This window comes from Podarcis melisellensis (genome assembly GCF_964234715.1).
Source record: "Podarcis melisellensis genome assembly, chromosome: 16".
Lineage (NCBI taxonomy): Eukaryota > Metazoa > Chordata > Lepidosauria > Squamata > Lacertidae > Podarcis > Podarcis melisellensis.
This window is the reverse complement of record NC_138533.1, coordinates 14,278,535-14,304,064: the sequence shown is the minus strand read 5'-3', so window position 1 is coordinate 14,304,064 and position 25,530 is coordinate 14,278,535. Positions and strand designations below refer to the sequence as shown.

General features: G+C 47.0%; 1 protein-coding gene across 9 annotated transcripts in view; it reads left to right on the top strand.

Moving 5' to 3' along the window:
* CTSW (cathepsin W) overlaps positions 1 to 25,166 on the top strand; it is a 33,655-nt gene extending 8,489 nt beyond the window's left edge. For 3 of the 9 annotated variants that reach the window (XM_081891721.1, XM_081891720.1, XM_081891719.1), the window contains exons 3-11: positions 12,582 to 12,695; positions 14,328 to 14,479; positions 16,184 to 16,283; positions 17,605 to 17,685; positions 18,918 to 19,037; positions 20,348 to 20,412; positions 20,899 to 20,989; positions 22,240 to 22,316; positions 24,211 to 25,166. In XM_081891721.1, coding sequence (XP_081747847.1) covers positions 12,582 to 12,695; positions 14,328 to 14,479; positions 16,184 to 16,283; positions 17,605 to 17,685; positions 18,918 to 19,037; positions 20,348 to 20,412; positions 20,899 to 20,989; positions 22,240 to 22,316; positions 24,211 to 24,321 — 911 coding nt within the window. In that variant the 3' untranslated portion in view covers positions 24,322 to 25,166. Of the gene's footprint in view, positions 1 to 397; positions 613 to 4,283; positions 4,684 to 5,630; positions 5,838 to 5,917; positions 6,225 to 6,654; positions 6,722 to 12,581; positions 12,696 to 14,327; positions 14,480 to 16,183; positions 16,284 to 17,604; positions 17,686 to 18,917; positions 19,038 to 20,347; positions 20,413 to 20,898; positions 20,990 to 22,239; positions 22,317 to 24,210 lie in introns of those variants that run through there. The other 6 variants (XM_081891724.1, XM_081891716.1, XM_081891718.1 and 3 more) reach the window with 6 other exon arrangements.
* Positions 25,167 to 25,530: the final 364 nt, after the last annotated feature.

Sequence of the window (25,530 nt, the reverse complement as noted above, 5' to 3'; positions counted from 1 at the left end):
ATGAAGGAAGACTCACTTAGAAAAAAGAAGTTTATTACAATCATTTTTGTTATTTATTTATTCATTAGTGGGGGGGGGAAGCTTTTTCAATTTGCGTATAAGAGTCAAATCTTAAATCTGATGTAAATATTTATGGAGAAGTTGTTTAGTGTTTGCAGATTACTTTAAAACGGAGACAATCCAACACTATTTATCTTCAGTTCTGACTGAATGAATTACATAATTCATACCTGGCTCATCGTCGTTTTCTTTTTATTTCCAGAAAAGGAAAATTTATTGCATTATCATATTGTATGTGTGTGTGTGTTGCACCTTTAAAAAAGTGTTTTGCAGTTTCAGTGCATGATGAAAGTATTCCGGTTTTCAATAAAAAGATTATTTCCTTGCTTTTGTAAAGCCCACCACTTTTAACTTTCCGTGAGGCCACAGCACATCCTGACCACCTTGATGAGACGCCTTCAGACCTAGAGGCAGCCCTGGCTGCTATAACCCCATCAATTGCTATTAGCCACAACAAACCTGCCTTGTCCAGAGGCAGTGTGTCCTGTGTACGTGATGGATGCGAATAACAAAGCCACAGGTGCTGCTTGAGAGCAGGACACACTGTTGGAGGTAAAAAAATGATGGGCTAGATTGGCCTTTGGTCTGATCCAGCCAAGGAAGGTTTTTTTGTTTAAATTGCTTAAAATGTTTACTCAGTAGATACAAAGATCAAGCTTTGCAAAAATAATAATAAAAGAAAAATATATTTACAATAACTGCAAGACATGTTTGCATCTTGTCATATAATTTGAGAGCACAATCAGTCGTGTCCTTCACTCCAAAATTCATTGATCCTCGCCAAGTCCTCCTAAAATATGTTATTTTCCAGATTTTAGCAATGAAGATTTTTTTTTGCAGCTGTTAGTAACTTAGCTAGCTATTATTTTTGAATCTGCATCTAATACTTGAATCTTTCAATGACCCAGAAGCATTTTTTATTTTTTTGCATCTAGAGGTAGTGAATGTCCTCCTAGCCAAGGTTGCTTTTAAGTGTGTGGGGTTTTCCCTTTCATTCCTTATTAAAAATAAACCCAAGAAACAGTGCCCGCTTTCATCTGACAGGTTGGGGGGGTGAGGAAGAGACCTCGACTTCTCTTTTCTCTTTCCCCTTTTCTCCCCCTCCTAAAAGCGAGACATTCCTGCGTTAACAGGGAACTCTTGTCTCCTTAGCCTATAAATAACGTCCCAGGTTGACTTGGGGAGGGGGGGCGGTATGTGTGCATGAAAAAAAGTGTGTGCAGGATGGGGGGAGCAACATGACCGAACGGTGGAATCTGCTAGGAGATTAGCCGTCCGCAGACACAGCACACTGCACCTGCTCCCCAAGGTCTTCACATCAAGGGCTGAGGGTGAGAAGTGGGGGGAGTTGCTAACTGGACTGAAGCATTAAATTAGCTGCAGCCATGGCTGGGCGAGGGGGGGCGGACAAAATGGGGGACTAGTCTGCGGGTGCCTGGCTCTTTTGAAGTCAATCCAGGCCCTTCTCTCTGAATAGTCCCTTTTCTTTAAATAATAATAATAAAAGGAATTATCTAGCCCTTTGCGATAAGGATGGGCGAAGGGAACAGCGGTGCTGTCAGGACAGGGTTTAGAATTGTGGAGTTGGAAGGGACCCTGGCGGTCATCTAGTCCAGGGGTCTGCAACCTTTAAGACAAAAAGAGCCACTTGGACCCGTTTCCGAAGAGAAAAAAAAACTGGGAGCCGCAAAACTCATCATTATAAAAATAATTTTTTGTCACTTTTTTATTATTTCTTTGTTTGACCCCTCAGAATTACTCCTCCTCATAGAAATAAACGTTAAATTAACAAGTTACCTTTTTGTGTGTGTGTATTCTTCACTCCCCTTCAAAACAGTGACCAGCGTACATGCCCCCTTTCAATACAGTGACCAGCGTACATGCCCCTTACAATGTAGCGGGCGGGCGGGAAGGTGACGTCGGGACGGTGCGTGACTAACGCACACACCGCCCCCATGCGACGTCACAGCCAGTACAGCGCCCGCCACAGTGGGGAGTGTCGGGGCGTACAATGCGCCTCCTCCCCTCGCTAGTATCCGCCCCGGAGCCGCGGCAAAGGTGTAAAAGAGCCAGATGCGGCTCCGGAGCTGCGGGTTGCTGACCCCTGATCTAGTCCAATGCAGGAATCTTTTTCCGGAACACGGGCCTCAAAGCCACAACCCTGAGATCGAGAGTCTGCCGACTGAAATATCAAGAATAGAAACATAGGCAACTGCCTTACACTGTTAGGCCCCTGGTCCATCTAACTTAGTATGGTCTCCACTGACCAGCAGCACCTCTCCAGGGTTTCAGATGGGATGTTCCCAGCCCCAACTCTACAGCTGGGACCTTCTGCCTTCAAAGCAGATGTCCCGTCCCTGAGCTACAGCTCTTATCCTCCAAACAGACTCACAGTCACATTTTCAAGTAGGACACCTTGAACTGGACCAGGTAGCTCACTGGCAGCGAGCCGGCACAAGGCTTTGGGGCTGGCGATGACCCACAGTGCCACTCGCCAACGTGGCCGCTACATTTGGCACCATCTTCAAGGGCAGCCCCAAGCAGAGCACCTTGCAGCAGTCCAGGTGGGAGGTGATGGGCACCTGCGGCCAGGAACAGCCACAGCTAGGGCACCAGCCGTAAGTGAGCAGTTTGTCAGTTTGGGCACATGGAGTTGTCCTTTCCGCTGAAAAGTCCAGAACCAGAGTCTGTTCCTCTGCATCTTCTTGCCCTCATCATGTGATTCACCTAACCGAGAATCTGCTTGTATCCAGATGCAGAGAATAAGCTCTCCTACTAAGATGGGAAACCTGCAGCTAAGAATGGGTGGATCTGTTTGTTTTTGTTTCTTGTTTTTACGGTCTTAAACCCAACTCTCTATATTTCAACATCAGTTTGCAATTATTTAAAGAGTCCTTGTTAAAATTATCTATCATTTGAGAGCAGATTTCTCTTAATGCTGTCAATTTTACCTAATGCACATTTTTGCAAAGCCGCTACCCTTAATATGAGTGTGTTTGTTCTTTTCACTAATACTGTACTTAAAAAAAATGACTTTATTGAAGAACTGCATTGCAAAATACAGAGAAGTGTGAATTTCACAGGTTTGGAGAGGAGGCAAAAGGGATGTCCTGGGGCTGAATATATCCATGAACTGAAACCCACATGCCTAATCGATGAAAATGCCTTTGTCTGGGTTGCAAGGGCCATTCTCATTTCTGCAGAACAGCTGCCAGAGGCAGAAGAGCCAGACTACTCCCCACCCCTTGCAATTAGCTGGCAATCTTGTGAACCACATCCTCTCAGGGCCAAGCTTTTGACTCTAAAAGTGTCTTGTTTTTAACACCTTAAGTGTGCAGTAGGTTTGTCTTTTCAAACTGAAAGTTGCATCAGCTGGGGTTGGGGATGATAAATTAGCTGGATTGGGTGTTTGCATTGGGGAAATTTCCACCCTGCACTCCATTTATAGAATCATAGCATTATAGAGTTGGAAGGGACCACAAGGGTCATCTAGTCCAACCCCCTGCAATGCAGGATTTATTTATTTTTGCCCAGTGTGGGGTTCAAACCCACGACCCTGAGATTAAGAGTCTCATGCTCTACCGACTGAGCAGTGGTACTACAGATCTTCCTCGGGAGCACATGAAGGGAGTAAGGGGTCAAACTGCCCTTTCCCTGCTTGCTCCTGAGCCCTCACTGCATGAAGTGAAGGTACAGGGAATCAGGCAGAGGGGGCCTTCTTGGCAGTGGCACCTTCCCATCGTATGTCAAGGAGACAAAAGAACTACACAACTTTTAGAAGACATCTGAAGACAGCCCTGTATCAGGAGGTTTTTAATGTTTGACGTTTTATTATGTTTGTACAGTATATTTGTTGGAGGGCAGGGTAATAATAATAATAATAATAATAATAATAATAATAATAATAATAATACAGTGGTACCTCGGGTTAAGAACTTAATTTGTTCTGGAGGTCCGTTCTTAACCTGAAACTGTTCTTAACCTGAAGCACCACTTTAGCTAATGTGGCCTTCCGCTGGCGCAGCGCTTCTGCTGCGCGATTTCCGTTCTCATCCTGAAGCAAAGTTCTTAACCCGAGGTACTATTTCTGGGTTAGCAGAGTCTGTAACCTGAAGCGTCTGTAACCTGAGGTACCACTGTAATAATAATACTCTTCTTGGAGGCCCTTCCAACTCTACAATTCTATGAAATGACAGCCTGGAGCCCCCCAAAGTGGCAGGGAGGTGCCCTGGAAATTCGAACCAATGCTCAGCAAAGGCCAGGTATCATCTAAACTTCACGTAAGCTTTGTGTAAGCAAATGAGCTGGACTGCTCAAGAAAGCAGTCTCCTGGCTGAGCCCCCGGCCTGTTTTCTTCCTCTTGGAGAAAGTGGGGCAGGAAGGGGAGCGAGAGGCCAGAATGCCAGGATTGTCTCCTTGCTCTGTTCCAGCAAACTACATCCTGGGCCTGCCAAACACCCCTCAAACTCACCCACCCCGGAGGAACAAAGGAACATTGCCAGTGGCCTGCCAAGTGTGGGGCAGGTGCCCAGACAGAGATGCTGGGGGGAGAAGGTTGAGAACGCGCTGCAAGCACAGATGGGGCACAGCAAGCAAAGGGATGACCATTGCTCAAAGCTGCAGGTGTGACCAACCAGGGCATTTCGGTTTCTTTTTCTAATAATAATAATAATTTATTATTTATACCACACCCATCTGGCTGGGTTTCCCCAGCCACTCTGGGCGGCTTCCGACAGAATATTAAAATACAATAACCTATTAAACATTAAAAGGTTCCCTAAACAGGGCTGCCTTCAGATGTCTTCTAAGAATCTGGTAGTCTCTCTGGTGGGAGGGCGTTCCACGGGTGGGTGCCACTACCAACAAGGCCCTCTGCCTGGTTTCATGTAACTTGGCTTCTCGCAGCAAGGGAACCGCCAGAAGGCCCTCAGCGCTGGACCTCAGTGTCCGGGCTGAACGACGGGAGTGGAGATGCTCCTTCAGGTATACTGGGCTGAGGCCATTTAGGGCTGTAAAGGTCAGCACCAACACTTTGAATTCATAGAATCATAGAGTTGGAAGAGACCACAAGGGCCATCGAGTCCAACCCCCTGCCAAGCAGGAAACACCATCAGAGCACTCAATTGTGCTTGGAAACGTACTGGCAGCCAATGTAGGTCTTTCAAGACCGGTGTTATAGGGTCTCGGCGGCCGCTCCCAGTTACCAGTCTAGCTGCTGCATTCTGGATTAGTTGTGGTTTCCGGATCGCCTTCAACGGTAGCCCCACATAGAGCGCATTGCAGTAGTCCAAGCGAGAGATAACTAGAGCATGCACCACTCTAGCGAAACAGTCTGAGACAGCCTTAATATGCAGATGCAGGCAGCCTTCCTCAAGAAAGGCAAACACAGAGCAGCAGTGGTTTGTGAGAGTGGCTCTCTGCACATGCTCAGAAGCCCGCTCTTCCCTTGCCACACACAGGTTCCCGAGGGCCAGAAAGCCCTGCCACCCCTCCCTAGAGCATGATGTGCACTTGAAGTCTTTCCGACACGCAACCGCCCTCCCAAAATAACACCACCCTTGTCTTCCTGCCTCTGTGGTTCCTCCCCACTCTGTCTCACCTCTGCATCTTCTTCTGAGCTCTGAGCCCCAGAAGCTACTTTCACTCCTAACCACACAGCTGTGCAGATTGCAGCCGCGATGTGGCCGACAACCTTCCCTGCCGCTCGCTTAATGCTGTGGGGGCTCTGGATAGCTGCCCCCTTTGCTAGCACCTTTCTGGCCCCAGACCTGAGCACGGTGAGAGCGCCTGAAGGGGAGGGCAGAGGTGAGGGTGAAGGGGGGGGCCCAGGTGGCCAAGGAGGGTGGTGTGCAAGGGATTTATTCAAGTACTATTGCTTGGCATGCCATGCCTGCCTGATACTCCCTGACGGGGCTCCTGTGCTTTTAATAGCTGCCTTACAGGCAGACATTCAACTGGTGAAGCTTAGGAACACAGGAAGCTGCCCTTTACACTAAGTCAGGCTGTTTGTCCATCTAGCTCAGTGTCGACTACACTGACTGGCAGCAGCTCTCCGGGGTTTCGGATTGGGGACATGGTTTGTTCATTTTGGGAGTCAAAAGCACAGGCATCAGAAGAAAAGATGGCTGCCCAAGGGAATAAAAAACGAAGTGTCTATGCCATGGGTAGGCAAAATAAGGCCCAGGGGGCGGATCCGGCCCAATCGCCTTCTAAATCCGGGAATCAGCGTGTTTTTACATGAGTAGAATGTGTCCTTCTACTTAAAATGCATCTCTGGGTTATTTGTGGGGCCTGCTGGTGTTTTTACATGAGTAGAATGTGTCCTTTTATTTAAAATGCATCTCTGGGTTATTTGGGGGCGTAGGAATTCGTTCATTTCCCCCCAATATAGTCTGGCCCCCCACAAGGTCTGAGGGACAGTGGACCGGCCTCCTGCTGAAAAAGTTTGCTGACTCCTGGTCTAGGCTAAATGGGGCTGCCAGCAATGGATAGAATTAAGATTGTAAAAGAGAAAAAAATGGGGGGGGGGATCGTTTGTGATACTCCCTGGAGGGATTCAATTAACCCTCTCTGTGCCTTTTGCTTTTGTCTCAGTCCCAAGTGACTCAGATGTTCCAGGATTTTATGAGGCAGTTCAATAAAACCTACCTGAGCCAAGAAGGTAACAGCAGCATTGATTCCCATTGGGTTAGGGTGTGGGTAAGGGAAGATGGCGGGAGGGGAGGGGTCCTCTCTGGGGAGAACAAGCCCCACACGTTGAGCACAAGATTCCTGCATTGCTGGGGGTTGGACTAGATGACCCCTGAGGCCCCTTCCAGCACTACAGTTCTATGATTCTATGAGAGCGATAATAGAATTCACAGTCAGTTTCATGGCTGAGCAGAACCGGGTTCCTCTCTGCATCCTGGCTTTTCTGCAAGACTTTGAATATTGGCTCACCGCGACAACCCAGCTTGAAAAACTACTTGCCGCTCTTTGGCAGCATGCAGGAGCCTCTGAGCATGAGGAGAGTGCTTTCTGAGGCTAGGCTTCTTGGGCTGAGGTTCAAGACAGGAACAAAAGAATGACGATGATGGGAAATGTCTCTTCAGATCGAGGATGGGGAAACTGTGGCCCTCTTGACCTTGCCGGACTCTGACTCCCATCAGCCTCCAGGCAGCATAGCTAATGGGCCAGCGAGGCTGGGAGTTGGGGTACATCTTCTGAAGAGCCTGACAGGTTCCCCCCACCTGCTCTCTAATTTGCATCTCTTGGCTTGCTCCAAAATGTGGAATGTGCACAACCTTTGGGCTGTGTTTGGGGGCCTCTTGCTGCTTATTCTCCTTCTCTGGGGGCACCACTGATTCTCCTTCCTCCTCTTGGAACTTTGAAGTGTCAGGCATAGCCCTATTGGCTTTAGCCCAAACGTAGCAGAGTTTTCCTGCACAGCGAAGAAGCTAGTTGCGGCAGTAATGACTAGTCAGCTAGACTCAGAATAACTATTTACAGGATTTATTAAAAAGGAGAAAATAAAACCAGCAGAGTTTCTGCATACAAATAAAAGCAAAATAAATCCTCTCTTTCTCTCTCTCTCAAAACCATACACAGCACTTCTACTCCTAACACACCTCACATCAAACTGAGCTAGCAATCCCTAGTTAAGAGTTGAATGCTGGTCGTTAACCAATCAGAGTAAGCAGTTTCTAGGTCAAGCTGACCTGGGCTTTCTGCCAAGAGTAAATTGACACTGCCTTGAGTTAATTGTTTGAAGCCAGAATCTGCAAGTTTCCCATGAGAATCAATTAACAGAAACTGAACACCCCCTCACAGATTCTGCTGGACAATTAACATCAAATACACCTATGTAGAAGATCATTTTTCCAGCAAACCTAAACCCTTGCACATTCGCTTGTTCTTTACCTTTGCCAATGGTTTAGTTAACACATCTGCTACATTTTCTTCACTTGATACATAAGTACAGGTGATTATATTGTCTTGTACACAGCAACGCACATTTTGGTATTTTACAGAGATATGTTTAGAACGTGATTTGAAACCCTCTGTTTTACTTAAAGTTATACAAGCTTGATTATCAATGTAAACTTGTACTGGTTCTCCACAATTTACATTTAAATCTGCTAACAAATGCTTGAAATAAATCACCTCATTGCACAATTCACTCAATGCGGCGTACTCTGATTCCGTTGATGACACACTTACAACGTCTTGCTTGCGTGACCGCCAGCTGATTAAAGCTCCACCGACCATTATGACCAGTCCTGTGACAGATTTTCTATCCGGCAAATTTCCCCAGTCACTATCACAGAAGCAACTCAACATTTCATCCTCTGAAGAATTTAATTGTAACATATAGCCAATTGTCTGTTTGAGATACCTCAGAACTTGTTTTACCCCTTTCCAGGCATTTAGTGTGGGTTTTGAGACCAATCTACTTAATATGCCTACTGCATAACTAATATCAGGTCTGGACCACTGTGCTAGATACAATAAACTTCCAATTACAGAGTGATATACATCAGGATGTTCAAATTCAGGACTCTCATCTGTATGAAGTGTTTTTATGAAACCTGGATCCATAGGCACCACTGCCCCTTTGCAATCCTGCATTCTGTATGTAGTCAGTAGTTGTTTAATTTTGTTCTGCTGACTAATTAGGCAGCTGCCATCTTGGGCCCAGCACACTTCCAACCCTAGATATGTCCTAACCGGGCCTAAGTCTTTCACTTTGAACTTACTGGACAATTGTTTGGCAAACCTCTTAGTTTGTTTATCTGTTTTGCAGGCATACAATACATCATCTACATAAATCAGACAAAACTCTTGATCACTGCCTGTACCACGTACATAAACACAATTGTCAGCTGTACTCTGCTTGAAACCAAATGACACTAAAGCCTCATGGAAACATTTGTTCCAAGATCTTGCAGCCTGTTTGAGACCATATAGAGCTTTGTTTAATTTTAACACTCTATTGGAACCTGTCTCATAACCAGGCGGTTCGGCTAGATACAGGTCTTCTGATATTGATGCATGTAAATATGCAGTCTGGATATCAAAATGGTTTAACAGGAGTTTTCTCTTTGCTCCAAGCGTTAGAATCAGCCTTACACTGTCCCCCTTAGCAGTAGGGGAAAAAGTCTCGTCATAATCTTTTCCAGGCCTCTGAGAGTATCCTTGTGCCACTAAACGAGCTTTGTATTTGTACTCTCCTGTCACCAGAGGTTTAAGTTTGTACACCCACCTGCAGCCTACAATCTTTGCCCCCTCAGGCGCTGCTACTGGTGTAAAGACCTTGTGCTCATTCAGAGAGGACATCTCTTCCTCCATTGCCTGTTTCCAGCGCTCTGCCTCCTCTTTTGGTAACTTTAACACCTCCTGAAAACTCTTGGGTTCTGCAATCACACTAAAAACATTTGCAGTATCAGGAGAAAAACGCACTGGAGGCACTCCTTTGTTTTGTCTTTTAGATCTTCTGGGAGAAAATTTTTCTTCTGACCCACTTTCCTCTTCAGAACTACGACCTCTCTTTTGTTGCTTAGCAACTGGTCTCTGGCTAACTCCACTTTCTTGAGAGCTCTTATCTGAACTTTCCTCCCCCTCAGACTCTGACTCCCTGTGTCTACCTTCAGAGTCATGAAGCTCCTGGGAAGGTTCAAACCAAACCTCAGTATTGCCATGTAGTCTCTCCCAGCCACTATGTTCACAAAAACTGGCATTCCTGGAGATCACAATGCCATTTGTCCCTTCAGCAAAACGGAAACCTTTTCCCAGCTCCTGGTAACCCACAAACACTAACTGTTTGGTCTTAGGATCTCCCTTCTTTCTCATTTGTTTTGGAATTAATACCCAGGCTTTTGATCCAAACACATGCAAATGGTCAATTTTGGGTTTTTTCTGAAACAATTTAAAGTATGGGGTTGTACCTATTGTTTGATGAAAGAGCCTATTTTGGAGATAACACGCGGTGAGCATGCTCTCCCCCCAATAAGACATGGGCAAATCAGCATCATCAAGCATGGCAAACATCATATCTTGCAAAGATCTGTTTTTTCGCTCTGCAACGCCATTCTCCTCTGGGGAAAAAGCGTTTGTTTTTCTATGCCCAATGCCACGCTTCTGTAACCAATCTCTAAAGGCATTTGACATAAATTCGCCACCTCTGTCCGTCTGAATCCTTTTAAGTTTAGTGGACAGAAATCTTTCCACAGATGCCACCCAGCCTTTAAACTTAGTGAACACGTCACCCTTGTTCTTCATGGGAAAAACCCAAGAATAACGTGTGGCGTCATCCACAATTGTTAGTGAAAAACGCGATCCACCCCTGCTTACAGCAAATGGACCAATTACGTCCATGTGAACCAGCTGTAGCGGTGACTCACTAACTCTGTCACTTCTGGGGTAAGAGACTCTGTGGGTTTTAACCTTTTTACAAACATTACAATCAAGGTACTTGTTACAACTCTTTAAATTACCCCCATCAGCCAATTCAGACATTTTTAGTACACTTTTCCAGCCAGCATGCCCCATTTTCCTATGCAATAAGTGCACACAGTTGTCATGTATAGCTTTGTTATTCACTGCAGGCTGAGATTTACTGACTACCGCTGCAGCTTGAGATCCTGCTTTAAGCCAAAACAAGCCTCCCTCTGACTTAGCAGTGCCTAAAATCTCACCAGCCTTCTTAATGATGCAACTGTCTCCTTCAAAATACACTTTAAACCCAGCTTTTAGCAAACAATCTACAGACATCAGATTGCTCCTTAATGAAGGCACACACAGTACATTTTGCAGACATTCACGAAGACAAGGAACAAAAACTGCACCCCCTGAAATCACTTCGGAAGTACTTCCGTCTGCTAGAGCCACCTGGCTGCGCTGTGCTGAGTTCTTGGAAACAAACAAGTCATCTGAGTTTACGATGTGGCGAGATGCTCCCGAATCGACCACCCAGACCGCTTGTTTCTCATCAGCAATCTTGACCTCGCCGGTCACCAGCTGAGCCGACTGTTTTCGTTTGAATAATTTCTTTTTCCACTGCTGCTGCTGATCTCGTCTCTGCTCCTGCACCGGCCACTGAGACTTGACCAACTCCGGACATTGTCGTTTAAGATGCGCTGAGGACCCACATCGGAAACAACGCCTAACAGCAAACGCTGACTCCTCACCGGTACGCTGCTTTTGCTTCACCTCTGGCACGGCATGAGAACTCCTTCCAAACCGCCCGCCTGTAGAAGCCTCTGCAGCCAACGACCTTTCTTGCCTCTTCTGCCATTCTTCAATCAAACGCCCAGTAACATAACTGACTGATAAATCACTCTCCTGTATGCCTTCTAGAGACAAAACTAAATTATCCCAGCTTTCCGGGAGAGAACTCAAAATAATAGCCACCTTCTCCTGCTGGTCTAATGCACAGTCTCTTTCCTGTAGCGCAGCAAACTTTAACTGTAAACTGTGTAGGTGTTCCTGCATTGTAACCCCAGGCTGTAACATTGCCTTGTACAATGCCTTGCGAATGAACAGCTTGGAAACCGCTGTCTCACGCACATGGAGTTCTTTAAGTGCTTGCCACACACCTCTAGCTGTCTTGATTCCCCTCACATACGGCAACTGGGAATCTTCCAGCCCCAAGACAATTGTGGCCCTTGCTCTTTGGTCTTTATCGAGGTCTTCATCATCAGGCTTCGCAGGAAACTTACTCACCACTTGCCAGAGACGATCCCTCTGCAGCACTGCCTGCATGCGTTCCGACCACAGCAAGTAATTGGAGTCATTCAGACGCTCAAAAGCCATCTGAACTGGTTGTGAGGCCATCTTGAGAGCGATGTCCCTGGAACCCGGAACCAGCTACTCACGACCACCGAGAGAGAGAACAGGAACCACAGCACCCAGCACTCACACGCTGCAGCTGTTGTCCTTCTGTCCGCTGCGTCACCAGCTCACCACGGTCAGGAACCAGCCAGGAACAACAACTTCTGGAACTACTGGAACCAACGCCGTTGATGCTGACACCACCGCAACTCAGGCTGGCAGCACAATGCCCATAACCTCTTGGAACTTTGAAGTGTCAGGCATAGCCCTATTGGCTTTAGCCCAAACGTAGCAGAGTTTTCCTGCACAGCGAAGAAGCTAGTTGCGGCAGTAATGACTAGTCAGCTAGACTCAGAATAACTATTTACAGGATTTATTAAAAAGGAGAAAATAAAACCAGCAGAGTTTCTGCATACAAATAAAAGCAAAATAAATCCTCTCTTTCTCTCTCTCTCAAAACCATACACAGCACTTCTACTCCTAACACACCTCACATCAAACTGAGCTAGCAATCCCTAGTTAAGAGTTGAATGCTGGTCGTTAACCAATCAGAGTAAGCAGTTTCTAGGTCAAGCTGACCTGGGCTTTCTGCCAAGAGTAAATTGACACTGCCTTGAGTTAATTGTTTGAAGCCAGAATCTGCAAGTTTCCCATGAGAATCAATTAACAGAAACTGAACACCTCCACTGTCTCCTCTTGATTTCTGACCCCAGAGATGCAATATCGGTTCAAGGTCTTTGCGCAGAACTTAGAAGTCAGCCGGCGGCTGCAGGCTGAGGAGTTAGGGACGGCGCAGTACGGGGTCACCTGCTTCAGTGACTTGACAGGTAAAAGTGTGTGTGTGTGTGTGTGTGTGTGTGTGTGTGTGTGTGAGAGAGAGAGAGAGAGAGAGAGAGAGAGAGAGAGAGAGAGAGAGAGAGAGAAGAGGCTGGATGTTGAGTGTTATTAAATTAAAGGGCATCACAGAGACGAGGCTGGGCTTGCCCAGTGGGCCACGTTTTTCTTAATCTTGCCAGGGCCTTGTGACATTCTCAGGCAGGTAGCAATTCAACTGGAGAAAATTGTAGCCAATAAAGGCTGCACCTGTTGGATTTCAGTTTGTGGCGGAGCTAATGCCGGTAATTTCAGACGAAACGAAACAAAACCATTGGGTGGTGAAGGGAGAGGGTCTGTAGCTTTACCTCTGAATGTTTCAAACTCAACAAGACCTTGACGACTTCCAGGGAAGGATTCAGGTATCAACTAGGGCTCAGGAAGCAGCAGCAGGCCAGGAAAAATCATACAAAATAATTCAGAACGCTCGAACTCCAGACCACCCAGTGAAGCTGAAGATTCAGAGCAGACAAAAAAGGAAGTCCTACCCCACACAGAACCTAGTTAAAACTTTGGTGCTCACTCCCACAAAACGTAGTGGCATATCCCAGCTGGTCAAAAGCTCTCAAGGAGGGTGTGAAGCAGGGCCAGTGAGGGGTATTGTTTGGGGAGCAGCCCAAGGGGCAAATAGAGAAGCCTGGAGGCAGGGCTGAATTTAGGTTTGATGAGACCCTAAGCTACTGAAGGGAATGGGCCCTTTATAGGTCCAGCTGTCCTTTGTCAACAACAAATTATCACTGGTTTTTGTGTTGAATATACTGTATGCTATATAGGGACGCGGGTGGCGCTATGGGTTAAACCTCAGTGCCTAGGACTTGCCGATCGTATGGTCGGCGGTTCGAATCCCTGCGGCGGGGTGAGCTCCCGTCGTTCGGTCCCAGCTCCTGCCCACCTAGCAGTTCGAAAGTACTCTTAAGTGCAAGTAGAGAAATAGGTACCACTTTATAGCGGGAAGGTAAACGGTGTTTCCGTGTGCTGCGCTGGTGCTGGCTCGCCAGCTGCAGCTTCGGCACGCTGGCCACGTGACCCGGAAGTGTCCTCGGAAGGCGCCGGCTCACGGCCTATAGAGCGAGATGAGCACGCAACCCTTGACCTTCTTTATCTTTATATGCTATATGGTAATTTATGGACCTGATAGGTATCTATAAAGCTATTTGCACATATTACCATGCAACCAGTCCATACAGAATGTAGGCACCCTATCTACAGAAATGAGAAAACAGGTGCTATTTTAGGGAGCAGGTTAGCAAGTGTGGCCCATTACTTACATCATAGGAGTCTACACAACACAAAACACTTGCTGTATGTAGGTTTTATTTTATTTGTTTTTTTATCTTGTATTTTGGAAATGTACATCCAGGTTTTTTCCTTTAAATTTTTTGGGGGGCCCTAAGAGTGAGGCCCTAAGCTATAGCTTGTTTAGCTTATATGTAAATCCAGCACTGCCTGGAGGGCCACATATGGCCCTGAGGCCTGAGGTTCCCTGTCCTGGCGTCACACACATTACAAGACATGCACATATCTGCTTGTGGAGGTGACTGATGGAGCACAACGCCTCCCTTTCTTTTCCTTTTCCCACCACACAGAAAGTGAGTTTGCGATGATGTTTGGCATCCCTCAACCCTCCCAGCTCGGCCTGCCCCCCAGCGTGAGGGACTCGGATAACTCCCGCCTGGGGAAATTAACCAAATCCTGCGACTGGAGGAAAGCTGGCGTCATCCCAGCCGTAAAATACCAAGTAAGTAGACAGAAAGGGGATTGTGCAATGCTTCGGCATACTCGTCCTGCCCCACAGAGATGGGGTGGAGGAGGTATTAAGGCCAGTGTACCCCCCACACAGGTGGCATTGTGGTCTAAACCACAGAGCCTAGGGCTTGCTGATCAGGTCGGCGGTTCGAATCCATGCAACGGGGTGAGCTCCCATTGCTGGGTCCCTGCTCCTGCCAACCCAACAGCTCGAAAGCACATCAACGTGCAAGTAGATAAATAGGTAACGCTCCAATGGGAAGGTAAATGGCGTTTCCGTGCGCTGCTCTGGTTCACCAGAAGCGGCTAGTCATGCTGGCCACATGACCCGGAAGCTGTATGCCGGCTCTCTTGGCCAGTAAAGTGAGATGGGCACTGCAACCCCAGAGTCATCCGCGACTGGACGTAACGGTCAGGGGTCCCTTTACCTTTACCTTTTACCCCACACAAGTGATTCCCCAGTCTCTTCTCTGTCCTGCTTTGCCTGAGCAATGGGAAATTCAAGGGGGGCTGTTGTAGGGTTCCCTTTAGAGAATGGACAGGAGACTTCAAAGCCCTTTCTGAAAGCCTCAATTTGTTTAATAAGCTTATAACAGGGAATCGATGCAGCCAATGGGAGCTTCAAGGCAGAATTGAAAGCCATTCTAGAGTCATCCACACTGAGGGCACAGAGAATCAAGTCTCCCTTGAATTACGCAGGCGAGGGTTGTGCAGGGCTGTCAATTTCTGTTTCAGTTTATCATTTTTCAACTTCTCAGTTCAGTTCTCTGTACATCTCTGTTTGCAATCCCCAAAGTAAAAATTCATTAGCATCCTAGTGCACATTTCCCCTGACAGGCACATTTTGGCATTCAGTTTTGCCACCTGGTATATACCGGTACAATTTTTTTCCCCAGGCAATTTCCCCTAATACAACGGATTTCTAAAAATGTTTTCAATAATATATGCATTCTAACACTCACTTCTCCTACGATAATAGACACTTGGTTTGTCTGGAGAGCCGCAGTAGAAAAGTGGGAGGAAAAAAGTGTCAATTTCAGAGGATGTCTGCGTTGTGGTTCGCATATTGTTTTGGAAAGTGCAAATCAGGGACGTTTGCACTAGAATCCAAACTGAATTTCCTCCCTATCCTTGACACCACCAGTGCCACAGTGCGCTAAAGCAGTCCAGGAGGGGATTGATGGGGAAATGTACTGAGAAGTGTGGGGTGAACGAGTTATGGGCAGGAAGACATGTGATGATTGCGCAAGCAAATCTGGGTGAACGCTCACTGCTAACAAAGCGGAACAAATGCTCCGTAAAGAACAGACCTGGTCTAACTTCTTACACCAGCTTTGTGCAAGCAAATCAGGAAGAATGACTGCTGCATAAAGAGGGTGTCTTGAGGGCCCCCCAGCATTCAGCCTGATATCTAGCTGATTCTACCACCCTCATTGTTTTATTTTCATTCTAGGAAATGCTTTAGTTTTCCAGTAAATTTTCTGTGTGGGCAACCGACAGTTTAAAGGCATCAGAACAAGGCTGGGGGAGTGGAGGGTGGGAAGGGTGTCAGTTTATGGCTTATCTCCCAAGTCTATGTTAGGGTTTTTGAGAACAGAATTTTGGGGATGGAACAGGGGTGGGGGAGAAGAGGATGGGATATGTCCCAGGTTAACTATTCTTGCTCCCTACAATCTCTCTTCCCTTCCCCTCCCAGGGCAAAAAGTGCAGGTCTTGCTGGGCTTTTGCTGCTGTGTCCAACATTGAGGCCTTATGGAACATCCACAGACATGTGCCAAGGAACCTTTCGGTCCAGGGTATGTCGGGCATTGGGAGAGCAGGGCAAGGCGTGGGTGGGTGGCCAGAGACAGGCAAGGCATGGGAGTATATTTTAGGCACAGGAGCTCATCATGGTAATCGCCTTCCCATAGCCACACACCCCAAACATCTCAGTGGGCTGGCTCTTGAGCCGCCCCACCCTATGACAGGTGGGCAGGGCCACCTATCTGTCAATCACTGGCAGGGATGGGCAAATGTGTCAATTTCAGTTTCTCTCGGTTTCTCATTTTTCCATTCTCATGTTCGGTGCTCCACATCAGTTTGCAGTTTGTTTTTTTAAATCACAAGCACTCTAGTATGGATTTCCCCTAATGTAACATTTTTGAAAGCCATTTCCCCTAATAGGCACATTTTTTGCAAAACAGCTTTCCCCTAACAGAATGCATTTGATTTCCACTAACATATGCACTTCCATTCACAGCTTACCCCACTCAGTTTATGTCAATTTGTAATAATAATAATAATAATAATAATAATAATAATAATAATAATAATAATTTATTATTTATACTCCACCCATCTGACTGAGTTTCCCCAGGCACTCTGGGTGGCTCCCAATCAAGTGTTAAAAACAGTACAGTACACTTTACCTGGCCAGAGAACTGCATTGCAAAATTTGCAAAATGTGAATTTCAAAGGAAAGCTGTTTTTCCAGTTTGTTTGTTGTTTTGGAAAGGGGGAATTAGTTAGGTTCACCTTTAAATGTGAATTGAATCAAAAGTCTTGCCCATCCCTAATCACTGGATGTCTAGATACCACAGGTATCTTGACTTGAGTTCAAGTTACGCTGCAAAGGAAGGTCCCAGCCAATCCAAGTGGGAATCTCTTCAGTTAAATCTGCCAAACTGGCTCCGAGCTGTGTAGTCTGCCCCATCCTTGCTAGCTGGAAGGTTCTTCTTTTCGCCAAGGCATGGAGATTACATTCCAAAGGCTGGAGACAGATTTCTAGCTATCAGGAGACCCTTTCTTGTCATTCATTGACTGTTGTCTTTCTTACACGAGTTAATGGAAGCTACCTGTCCTGAACCCAGCCATCAGCCTAGCAAAATTTGTGGTTGAAAAAGAAAGGAGGGGGGGGGAGTGCAAACATTACTGTTCTCCTTTTGTCCTTCCACTGAAACATTTCCATGTAGGGTCCATTTACTGTTCAGCCATTCAGGAAATTTTACAAAGCAAGCTTTGGGTCTAAGCACTGACAGGGACCATCAAAGGGGCGGTTGTGTGTATGTTGAACCCAAACCACCAGTCCAGTTTGGGATTCTCCTTAGGGTGGGTTGACTCTTTGTTCTTCCATTTCAGAGGTACTAGATTGCACATACAACAAGATCGGTTGCCTGGGAGGCTATGTGTGGGATGGACTCCGGGCTGTCTTCAACAGCAGTACGTAAACTTTTGAATTCCCACTCTTCTTATTTATTTTCTGTAGGAACAACCCTTATAGCCTGCCTTTCCTCCATGGATCTGGGCTATTATGTTCCCTGCCAACATATTTTACCCTCACAACAAACCCTGCAATGCTGTTAGCCAGGTAGATACAATCCCAGTTTAATTCAGAATTATTACAGGGCCTTTAAGCATGAGTCAACAGTGTGATGCAGCAGTAAAAAAAAGCTAATGCTACCCTAGGCTGCATCAACAGAAGTATAGGGTCCCGATCTCCCGCTCTATTCTGCCTTGGTCAGACCACACCTGGAATACTGTGTCCAGTTCTGGGCACCACAATTTAAGAAGGATGTTGACAAGCTGGAACATGTGCAAAGGAAGGCAACCAAGAACATCAGGAGTCTTGAAAGCAAACCTTATGAGGAACGGTTGAAGGAGTTGGGTATGTTTAGCCTGGAAAAGAGGAGACTGAGAGGAGATAGGATCAAGTATCTAAAGGGCTGTCAAATGGAAGATGGAGCGAGCTTATCGTCTGCTTCTCCAGAGAGTTGAATCCCAACCGACTGATTCAAAACACAAGAAAAGAGATTCTGACTTAACATTAGGAAGAAGTGTTTGGCAGTGGAACAGACTACCTTAGAAGGTGATGGACTGTCCTTCCTTGGAGGTCTTCAAGCAAAGGTTGGACGGTCATCTGTCATGGATGCTTTGGTTGAGATTCCCGCATTGCAGGGGGTGGGACTAGATAACCCTCAGGGTCCCTTCCTACTCTGTGACTCTTTGATTCTAGGAATGTAGGAAGCTGCCTTTCACTGAGTCACACCTGGGGTCCACGTAGCTCAGGGTTGTCTCTGCTGGCCAGCAGAGGCTCTCCAGGGTTTCAGATCTGCCCTAACTACGTGGGGAATATGGGAACTGAACTTGGGACCTTCTGCGAGTGGGTGCTCTGCTACTGAGCTAGGGCCCTTCCCTATCTCTGAACTCCTGGCACTTTTGCATTTTTCACCCCACTCTTTGGATCTTGTCTTTACTCCCTCCTGCCCCAAGAGACTAGGCAAACTAAAATCCGGGAAGCTAATCGCCCTGGCATTGTATAAACTGGAGAGGTTGGCTGGGACCTGTGTGTGTGTTTTTTCCCCCTGCTTAAGTGGGGAAGGGGAGAAGGGGGGTATGTGCTGCCTTCCCCCAGCCCACTGCTATTCACCTGCTGTGTCTTCCTTCCTTCCCAGGCGGACTGTCAAACAGCCTTCTGTACCCCTACACCGGCAGAAATCAGACATGCCAGAAGCACCAGAAACGAACAGTTACCCAAATCGACGGCTATGAATTACTCCCCAGGGATGAGAATTGTAAGGATTTACTAGCCCATGGCAGAGTAGGAGGTCTGTGGGGGAAGTGGGTGTGAATTGCAACTTCGCACAGTAAGAAAAGGATAAGAAGGCATAATTTGTTAATGGAGGTGTTAGAACTGAAGCTTTCTGATTCCAGAGGTGTGGGGAATTTGCCTCTAGCAAATACGCAGTAAGGGAAGGAGAATGCACTCTGCACATGTTTAGAGGGTGCTCTCCTCTGCTGGTATTATCCGTAACTGGGCCTAGGCTCTTGACTCAGTGTAATGAATGAACATGTAGCAGGAGGAAAGGGTTGTGTTCTGGGACAAGGAAGAAGCATCATTTAGGTTAAAGCAAAGGCAAACTTTTTCCCGCTGAGGGCCACATTCCCTCAGGGGGAATCTGTTGAGGGCCACATGCTGGTGGTGGGCAGTACCAGGGGCAAAAATGGGCAAAATTGCATATCACTCACACATGATGCAGTAGACTAGAGGAAGTGATTTCCAGAAGGGTGATCCAGAGAACAAGAGGATCATATGGAAGAGGTTGAAACTCTTTTCTTTTCAGAGATTTGGGCTCACTTTGCCTGGCCATCGCCTGCTCTTTGGCCAGAGGCTTTGTCTTTAGTTGCCACACTGAGGAGCCAAATAGCATTCCGCGTTCCAGGGGCAAGCTTCTGAGCAGCGCAGAAAACTTTGTCAGGCGGGCCAAAAAAATCACAATCCAATCGATCGAGGGATGAAGTTATAGCTCCAGGTTTACTGACCCAGTAAAACTGTCGGTACTCAAAACAACAGAGTGGAAAGTTTATTGGGTCAGTGCTAACTGGGCAGGTGATAGATTTTCTCATTCCCTCCTCCCTGGTTTTGCTCTAGAATGGGTAGACCTGTAAAATGTTGTGTCACTCGAAAGCAGTTTGAACATTGGTCAGGCTGCAGCGATTCACCTAACCTCTGACAAGGCCCTAAGCCAATGGAGGCTAGTTGTGGGTGGTGGTGGAAGGGGCTACTCATTAGAAAAGTCGCTCTGGACATTCTCAGAGGCCTTCCTCATAATTCCTCATGTTCTAAGACTGAACTTGGACACTAGAATATATATTTGGAGAAAGGGGTTATTGGGTTGTTTTTGGTTTTATTTTTATTTTTATTACGATTATATTTATATTGTGATTTTATGTTGTAACTGGCCCGAGACCTGTGGGTACAGGGTGGTATACAAATTTTAATTTTAATAATAATAGTCTAGTTTGCTATAAAAGCTAGGGTTTGCCTATCTTCTCCTCACCCCAGTGCTAACTCTTGGCTTCCCCTCCCTGCTGCATTTCTCAGATATCGCTAGAATCGTTGCTTCCCAGGGGCCTGTAACTGCCCTCCTTAACCAGGCTCGCCTTCAGGTAAGTGCCCAACAGAGTGGAAGAGAAATCCCATCTGACCCACCAACTTACCCAACTTGTTTGCTCATGCCCTCTCCAGCGGCGTCTGGTGCCCCTTGCTGCTGGTAGGACAGGAGGCAGGGAGGCGAACACTAGGTGGCGCCAGAGCCCCTGACAGGCAGAGCCAACTCATTCTGGTTCGTCTATGCTACATCCTCCTCCCAGCTGAGTTTTCCAAGGGGAAACACTGTGACCAAGGAGGAAGCGGACAGGCAGGCTAGTTCCAAGTTAGAAAGCAGGAGGGTGGGGCAGTGGCGGGCTTTGGGCTCTCAAATGTCGGTGGTGCCCTGTGCGGCTGAACCAGTCGCACTACCCTAAAAACACCTGGCTTGGAGGCAGGCTGCGGGCAAACTGAGGTTGATGGAACGGCATCGCATTCACACGAATGGCCGCCTTGCTTTCTGCTGATTTAGACCTGTTCTTTTCCCCTTTCTCCCTCTCTGCTAGAATTACCAGAAGGGCATCATCCGATCCCCTTCCCAGTCATGCAACCCGATGCTACTAGATCATGCTGCGCTCATTGTGGGCTACGATGAAGGTGAGCAAAGGGCTTCACTCTGTGCAGGGCAATTATTAGACTCCAGGTCTATAGCTGCTGTTCTGTAAAATCCTCCTCTCCTCTTGCACTCATTGTCTCTGGACTGTACCATTTTAGATTACAGGTGATGGCTGCCATGACGGAATGCTCCACTCCCATTTTGGCCAGGGGGGACGGACCCTGAAGATATCCTGACATGTTAGCTTTCTATGTGCAGGGATTTTTTTTCCATGAAGGATCCTAGAATTGGGGATGCCTGTGGTAGACCATTTTGTGATTTCCGCCCCCCTGCCTGTCACAGGAACTGTAATTCAGCATACTAGATGCTGTAGGAAAGCTGTCTTCATCTGGAGCTGGAAAGGGCTGTGTGGTCAGGGTGCAATTTGACTGCCTTAGTGAGAAGAAGACCAGAGTGGATTTTTTTATCCCTCTCCTGTAATACTATGCAAATAATTGGGTTTATATTTTATTTTAAGGAAGTATTTCTAAACCACCCCCTCATAAACTATCAATACTGATATGGTACTTTGGGGAATTTGGAATGCTTCAGGTGCATTGTATTGTTTGTAATCCTGACATTTGTTTATTTGTTGCTATTCATATTCATTTATAAAATCAGAGCTGTCTACAAACAACGGTACATAAAATGTACAGTGAAAACCGTATGAAAAGTTAAACTTAGAAATTGGGTGGGTGACCAAAATGATCAATGGTCTGGAAACCAAGCCTCATGAGGAAAGGTTGAGAGAGTTGTGTATATTTAGCCTGGAAAAGAAGAGTTTGAGAGGAGATATGATAGCCACCTTCAAATGACTGAAGGATTGTCACATGGGAAATGGAGCAAGCAGCAAGCTTGTTTTCTCCTGCTCTGGAGGGTAGGATTCAAGTTACAAGAAAGGCTATTCCTACTATGATTCTATGACTTAACACCAGGAAGAACTTTGATGGTAAGAGCTGTTTGACAGTGGAACGGGCTCTTATGATACATTGAGGACTCTCCATCTCAGGAGTTGACAGCTTCTCAGTCTCACGGCATAGTAAACAACTTTTTTCCAAGCATCAGCGGTTGATCCCCTGCTCACTGCTATCTCCAGAGTGAATTCAGTAGCCAAGATTTATGTATTGGCTATCAGCAGTCACCACTTAATTATCTCTGTTGGCAAGGTGCCGACAGAAGATGCTCAGTCCGCCATGTTCCTCCCCCAGAAGTATAAAGCAATACTTAGCTTCCATTCTCCCCTTCTGTGCAGTCAAATCTCGACGTGGATCCTGGGTTGGACCATATTGGATCATCCAGAATTCGTGGGGAGAGCGCTGGGGAGAAAAGGTGGGCTGATCTCCACTTCTTTGGCCATTGGGGAGTTTGGGTGGAGTGGGGCAGGAAGCATAGGAACTGGGCAGGGGTGCTGTGTGCCTGGCGTGAGAGTGGGTGAAACCCACCAACATCCTTGTTAACTGGGGGAGAGGGGGTGCTTCCATCTCAGGACTTACAAGGGTTGTCTTTTGACTACCAATGGACCAGAACTGGCTATAAGGCTAGGGACTGGGACAGGGGGCAGTGGATGAGAGTGGGCTTTAGGAAGCTGCCTAGCCTAGTATTTGGTTGTGCCTCTCTCAGGATCTCAGGCAGAGTGGGGTCTTTCATATCAGCTTTTAACTGGAGGTGCTGGGGAATGAACTTGGGACGTCCCTGTGCCTCCTCACAGGAGAGTGCTGGTCAGTAATCACACAGTTCAAAGGTGGAGTTAACTCTTTATTAGCAAAAGCACAACCTCCACATATTTGGTTGAGTGTCAGGTCTAAGGAGCAGAGCAGCTCCTACCTGGTGAATCTCCTCCATGAAAATCAGTTGCTGAGACTCAAAGCCTCCTCACCAGGGCTTTCCCCCAGCAATCAGAGACTGTGCCTGCATGCAACCAACCTCCCCCGCCCCTTTTCATGCCTCTTCTGGTTCTGGGAGATGGGGGTAGCGGAGCTTGTTACAGCAAGAGGGAGAGACATCCTGGCTGACTCCTTTCTGCCTTTTGGCTTCCCTCCTCTCCTGCTTCAGCTTCTGCCTCTGATTCTAGTCTTCTCTCTGCCACAGACTCTCCCTGCTCACTAATGCCTGTTGCCTCCAGCTTCCGACCCATCCTCTTCCCCGTCTTCTCCCTCTGACCACTCATCACCATCCCACCACCCCTCCCCGGGCTCTGAGCCTTCTTCCCTTGGAGGTTCCTCAGCTGATTCCTGCTGCCATTCCTCTGCATCCAACCAGTCCATGACACACAGTGTCTCCCAGGCACACAGGTAGTTAGTTGCCTTATAGCAACTCAGGCTAGTTGTCTGTCTAGCTCATGATTATCTAATCTGATGGACAACAGGACCCCTCCTCTCCTGCTTCCTGATCCTCTGAAGTGGAGATAGAAACTGGGACCTTCTGCTTGGAAGCAGGTGTTCTACCACAGAGCTGGCGCCTCTCCCAAACTTATTTTTCAGGGGAGAGGTTGAGCACACACATGGTGTGCAAAAGGTCTCAGCTTCAATTCCCGGCATCTCTAGTTAAAAACAAGGAGGTCAGAGAACAGATCATTGGAAAGACAATTTCTCCAGCAAGCCAGTCAGGGTAGATGGAGGTCACTAAACTTTTGGTGGGTGTATGGGGAATTTTCAGTAAGTGCTCTGGGTGTTGATTACAAAATGGCTGCTGTGGGGTATGGAGTATAACACAAAATGGCCGCCGTGGAGGGTGGGGGTTTGGCATAACACCAAATGGCCACTGTGGCGCGTGAGTCATAATAGAAAATGGCTGTTGCTTCCGAAAGAGCAGGAACAGTGACAGGACCACAAAATTGTGTGGGCTTCAAGGGGGGAGAAAAACCACCTACATCAGCCATGGCTACATTTGCTTGCAGAGAGAAGCTCTTTGTGTCTTTCCTCTGTTCAGAACGGAAGGGAAGGTGTCTGGCTCTGGCATCAGATGAAATGTGGGCTGGTTTGAAGGGTGTGTGTTAAAGGTAGGAGAGGCCGAGCCATTGAGAAGAGGAACTGAGCAGGAAGAGCTCCCTTGAGCATCACTTTGCTGACCTCTGGAGGAGACAATATTGGGCTAGATCAAGGACCCTGCGGCCCCCCAGCTGATGTGCTTGGACTGACACGCCTGCCAGGCGCCGAGCGCAGGCCTTTGGCCTGGAGCTCAGCCAGAGCCGTGACGCTTTTGACCCCATTCTCTTCCCACCTAGGGCTACTTCCGGCTGCACCGTGGCACCAATACTTGCGGCATTGCCATGTTCGCTGCAACGGCGCTTGTCCGGGATTCCGGGGGAAAGAAGCCTGTGGTTTGCCATTCTTGATGGCGCAACTGCGTTCATGATCTGGAGTCCAACATCATCTGGAAGCGACCGCATGGGCTGACTCCTACAGCGCATCACCTTTTTTTGGCTCGAATCAGGCCTGCCATTGTTCTTTCTCCCTTGCACAGCTTCTAATGCCACAAGCTGTCATACCCCAGCCATATTTTTCTACAGCATTATGTCAATGAACAGTGCAGACCCCCAATTTTGTTGTTGTGGACTGCATGCCAGCAAAGGGGCAGGGTTGAAGCCAGCAGTGGGGGACCTATATTTCTGGGGGCCCTTGTTGCGCAACCAGCAACGAGGTCTAGGTAACCACTGTTTTCTTCTTCTAATTTTTTTGTTAGTTTTACATAAAAGTTTTACACCATAAACATAACATTTTCACACATTAAAAAAGGGGTTCTTTCAAACCTTGAGACCTCCATCCTTCCCTTCATGGGTTCCAATTCTATTCCTGCATCTCCTACTGTAATCCATCTTTTATATAATCATAGTATCCAAAATCCATGTTACATTACAAGTGTTATTGTATTCCTGCCAATGATTTCAGCTGTTTACAGTGATCTCTCAGATAGGTGAGGAAGTTATTCCAGTCTTTTAAAAATACTTGGTCTTCCTGATTTCTGGCCTTTCCCATCAGTCTTGCCATTTCTGCATATTTCATCAGCTTGGTTTGCCACTCTTCTCTGGGCGGTACTTCTTCTTTCTATCTCTGGGCAAGAAGCATCCTTGCTGTTATCTTCTTCAATGGGGTTGTTCCATGACAGATCAGCACATTTTAATATAAACAAAATTTGCTACTACAACTGATTTCTGGCCTTTCCCATCAGTCTTGCCTCAACTAGAGCCAGGGCTTTCTCGGCTGCGGCTCCAATCTGGTGGAACGCTCTGTCACAAGAGACTAGGGCCCTGCGGGACCTGACATCTTTACGTAGGGCCTGCAAGACAGAACTGTTCCACCAGGCCTTTGGCCAGGGCACAGCCTGACTCCCTCCTCTGGCAATCTGCACAGAATTTTGCTTAACGGTTGCCATCAATTTGATTTTAATTAATTTTTAGAATGAAATGTTTTTAGAATGTTGGATTTGATTGTTGTTAGCCGCCCTGAGCCCGGCTTCGGCCGGGGAGGGCGGGATATAAATAAAATTTATTATTATTATTATTACATCTCAGATTTTGATTAAAATTCTTGTACTGGATTATCTC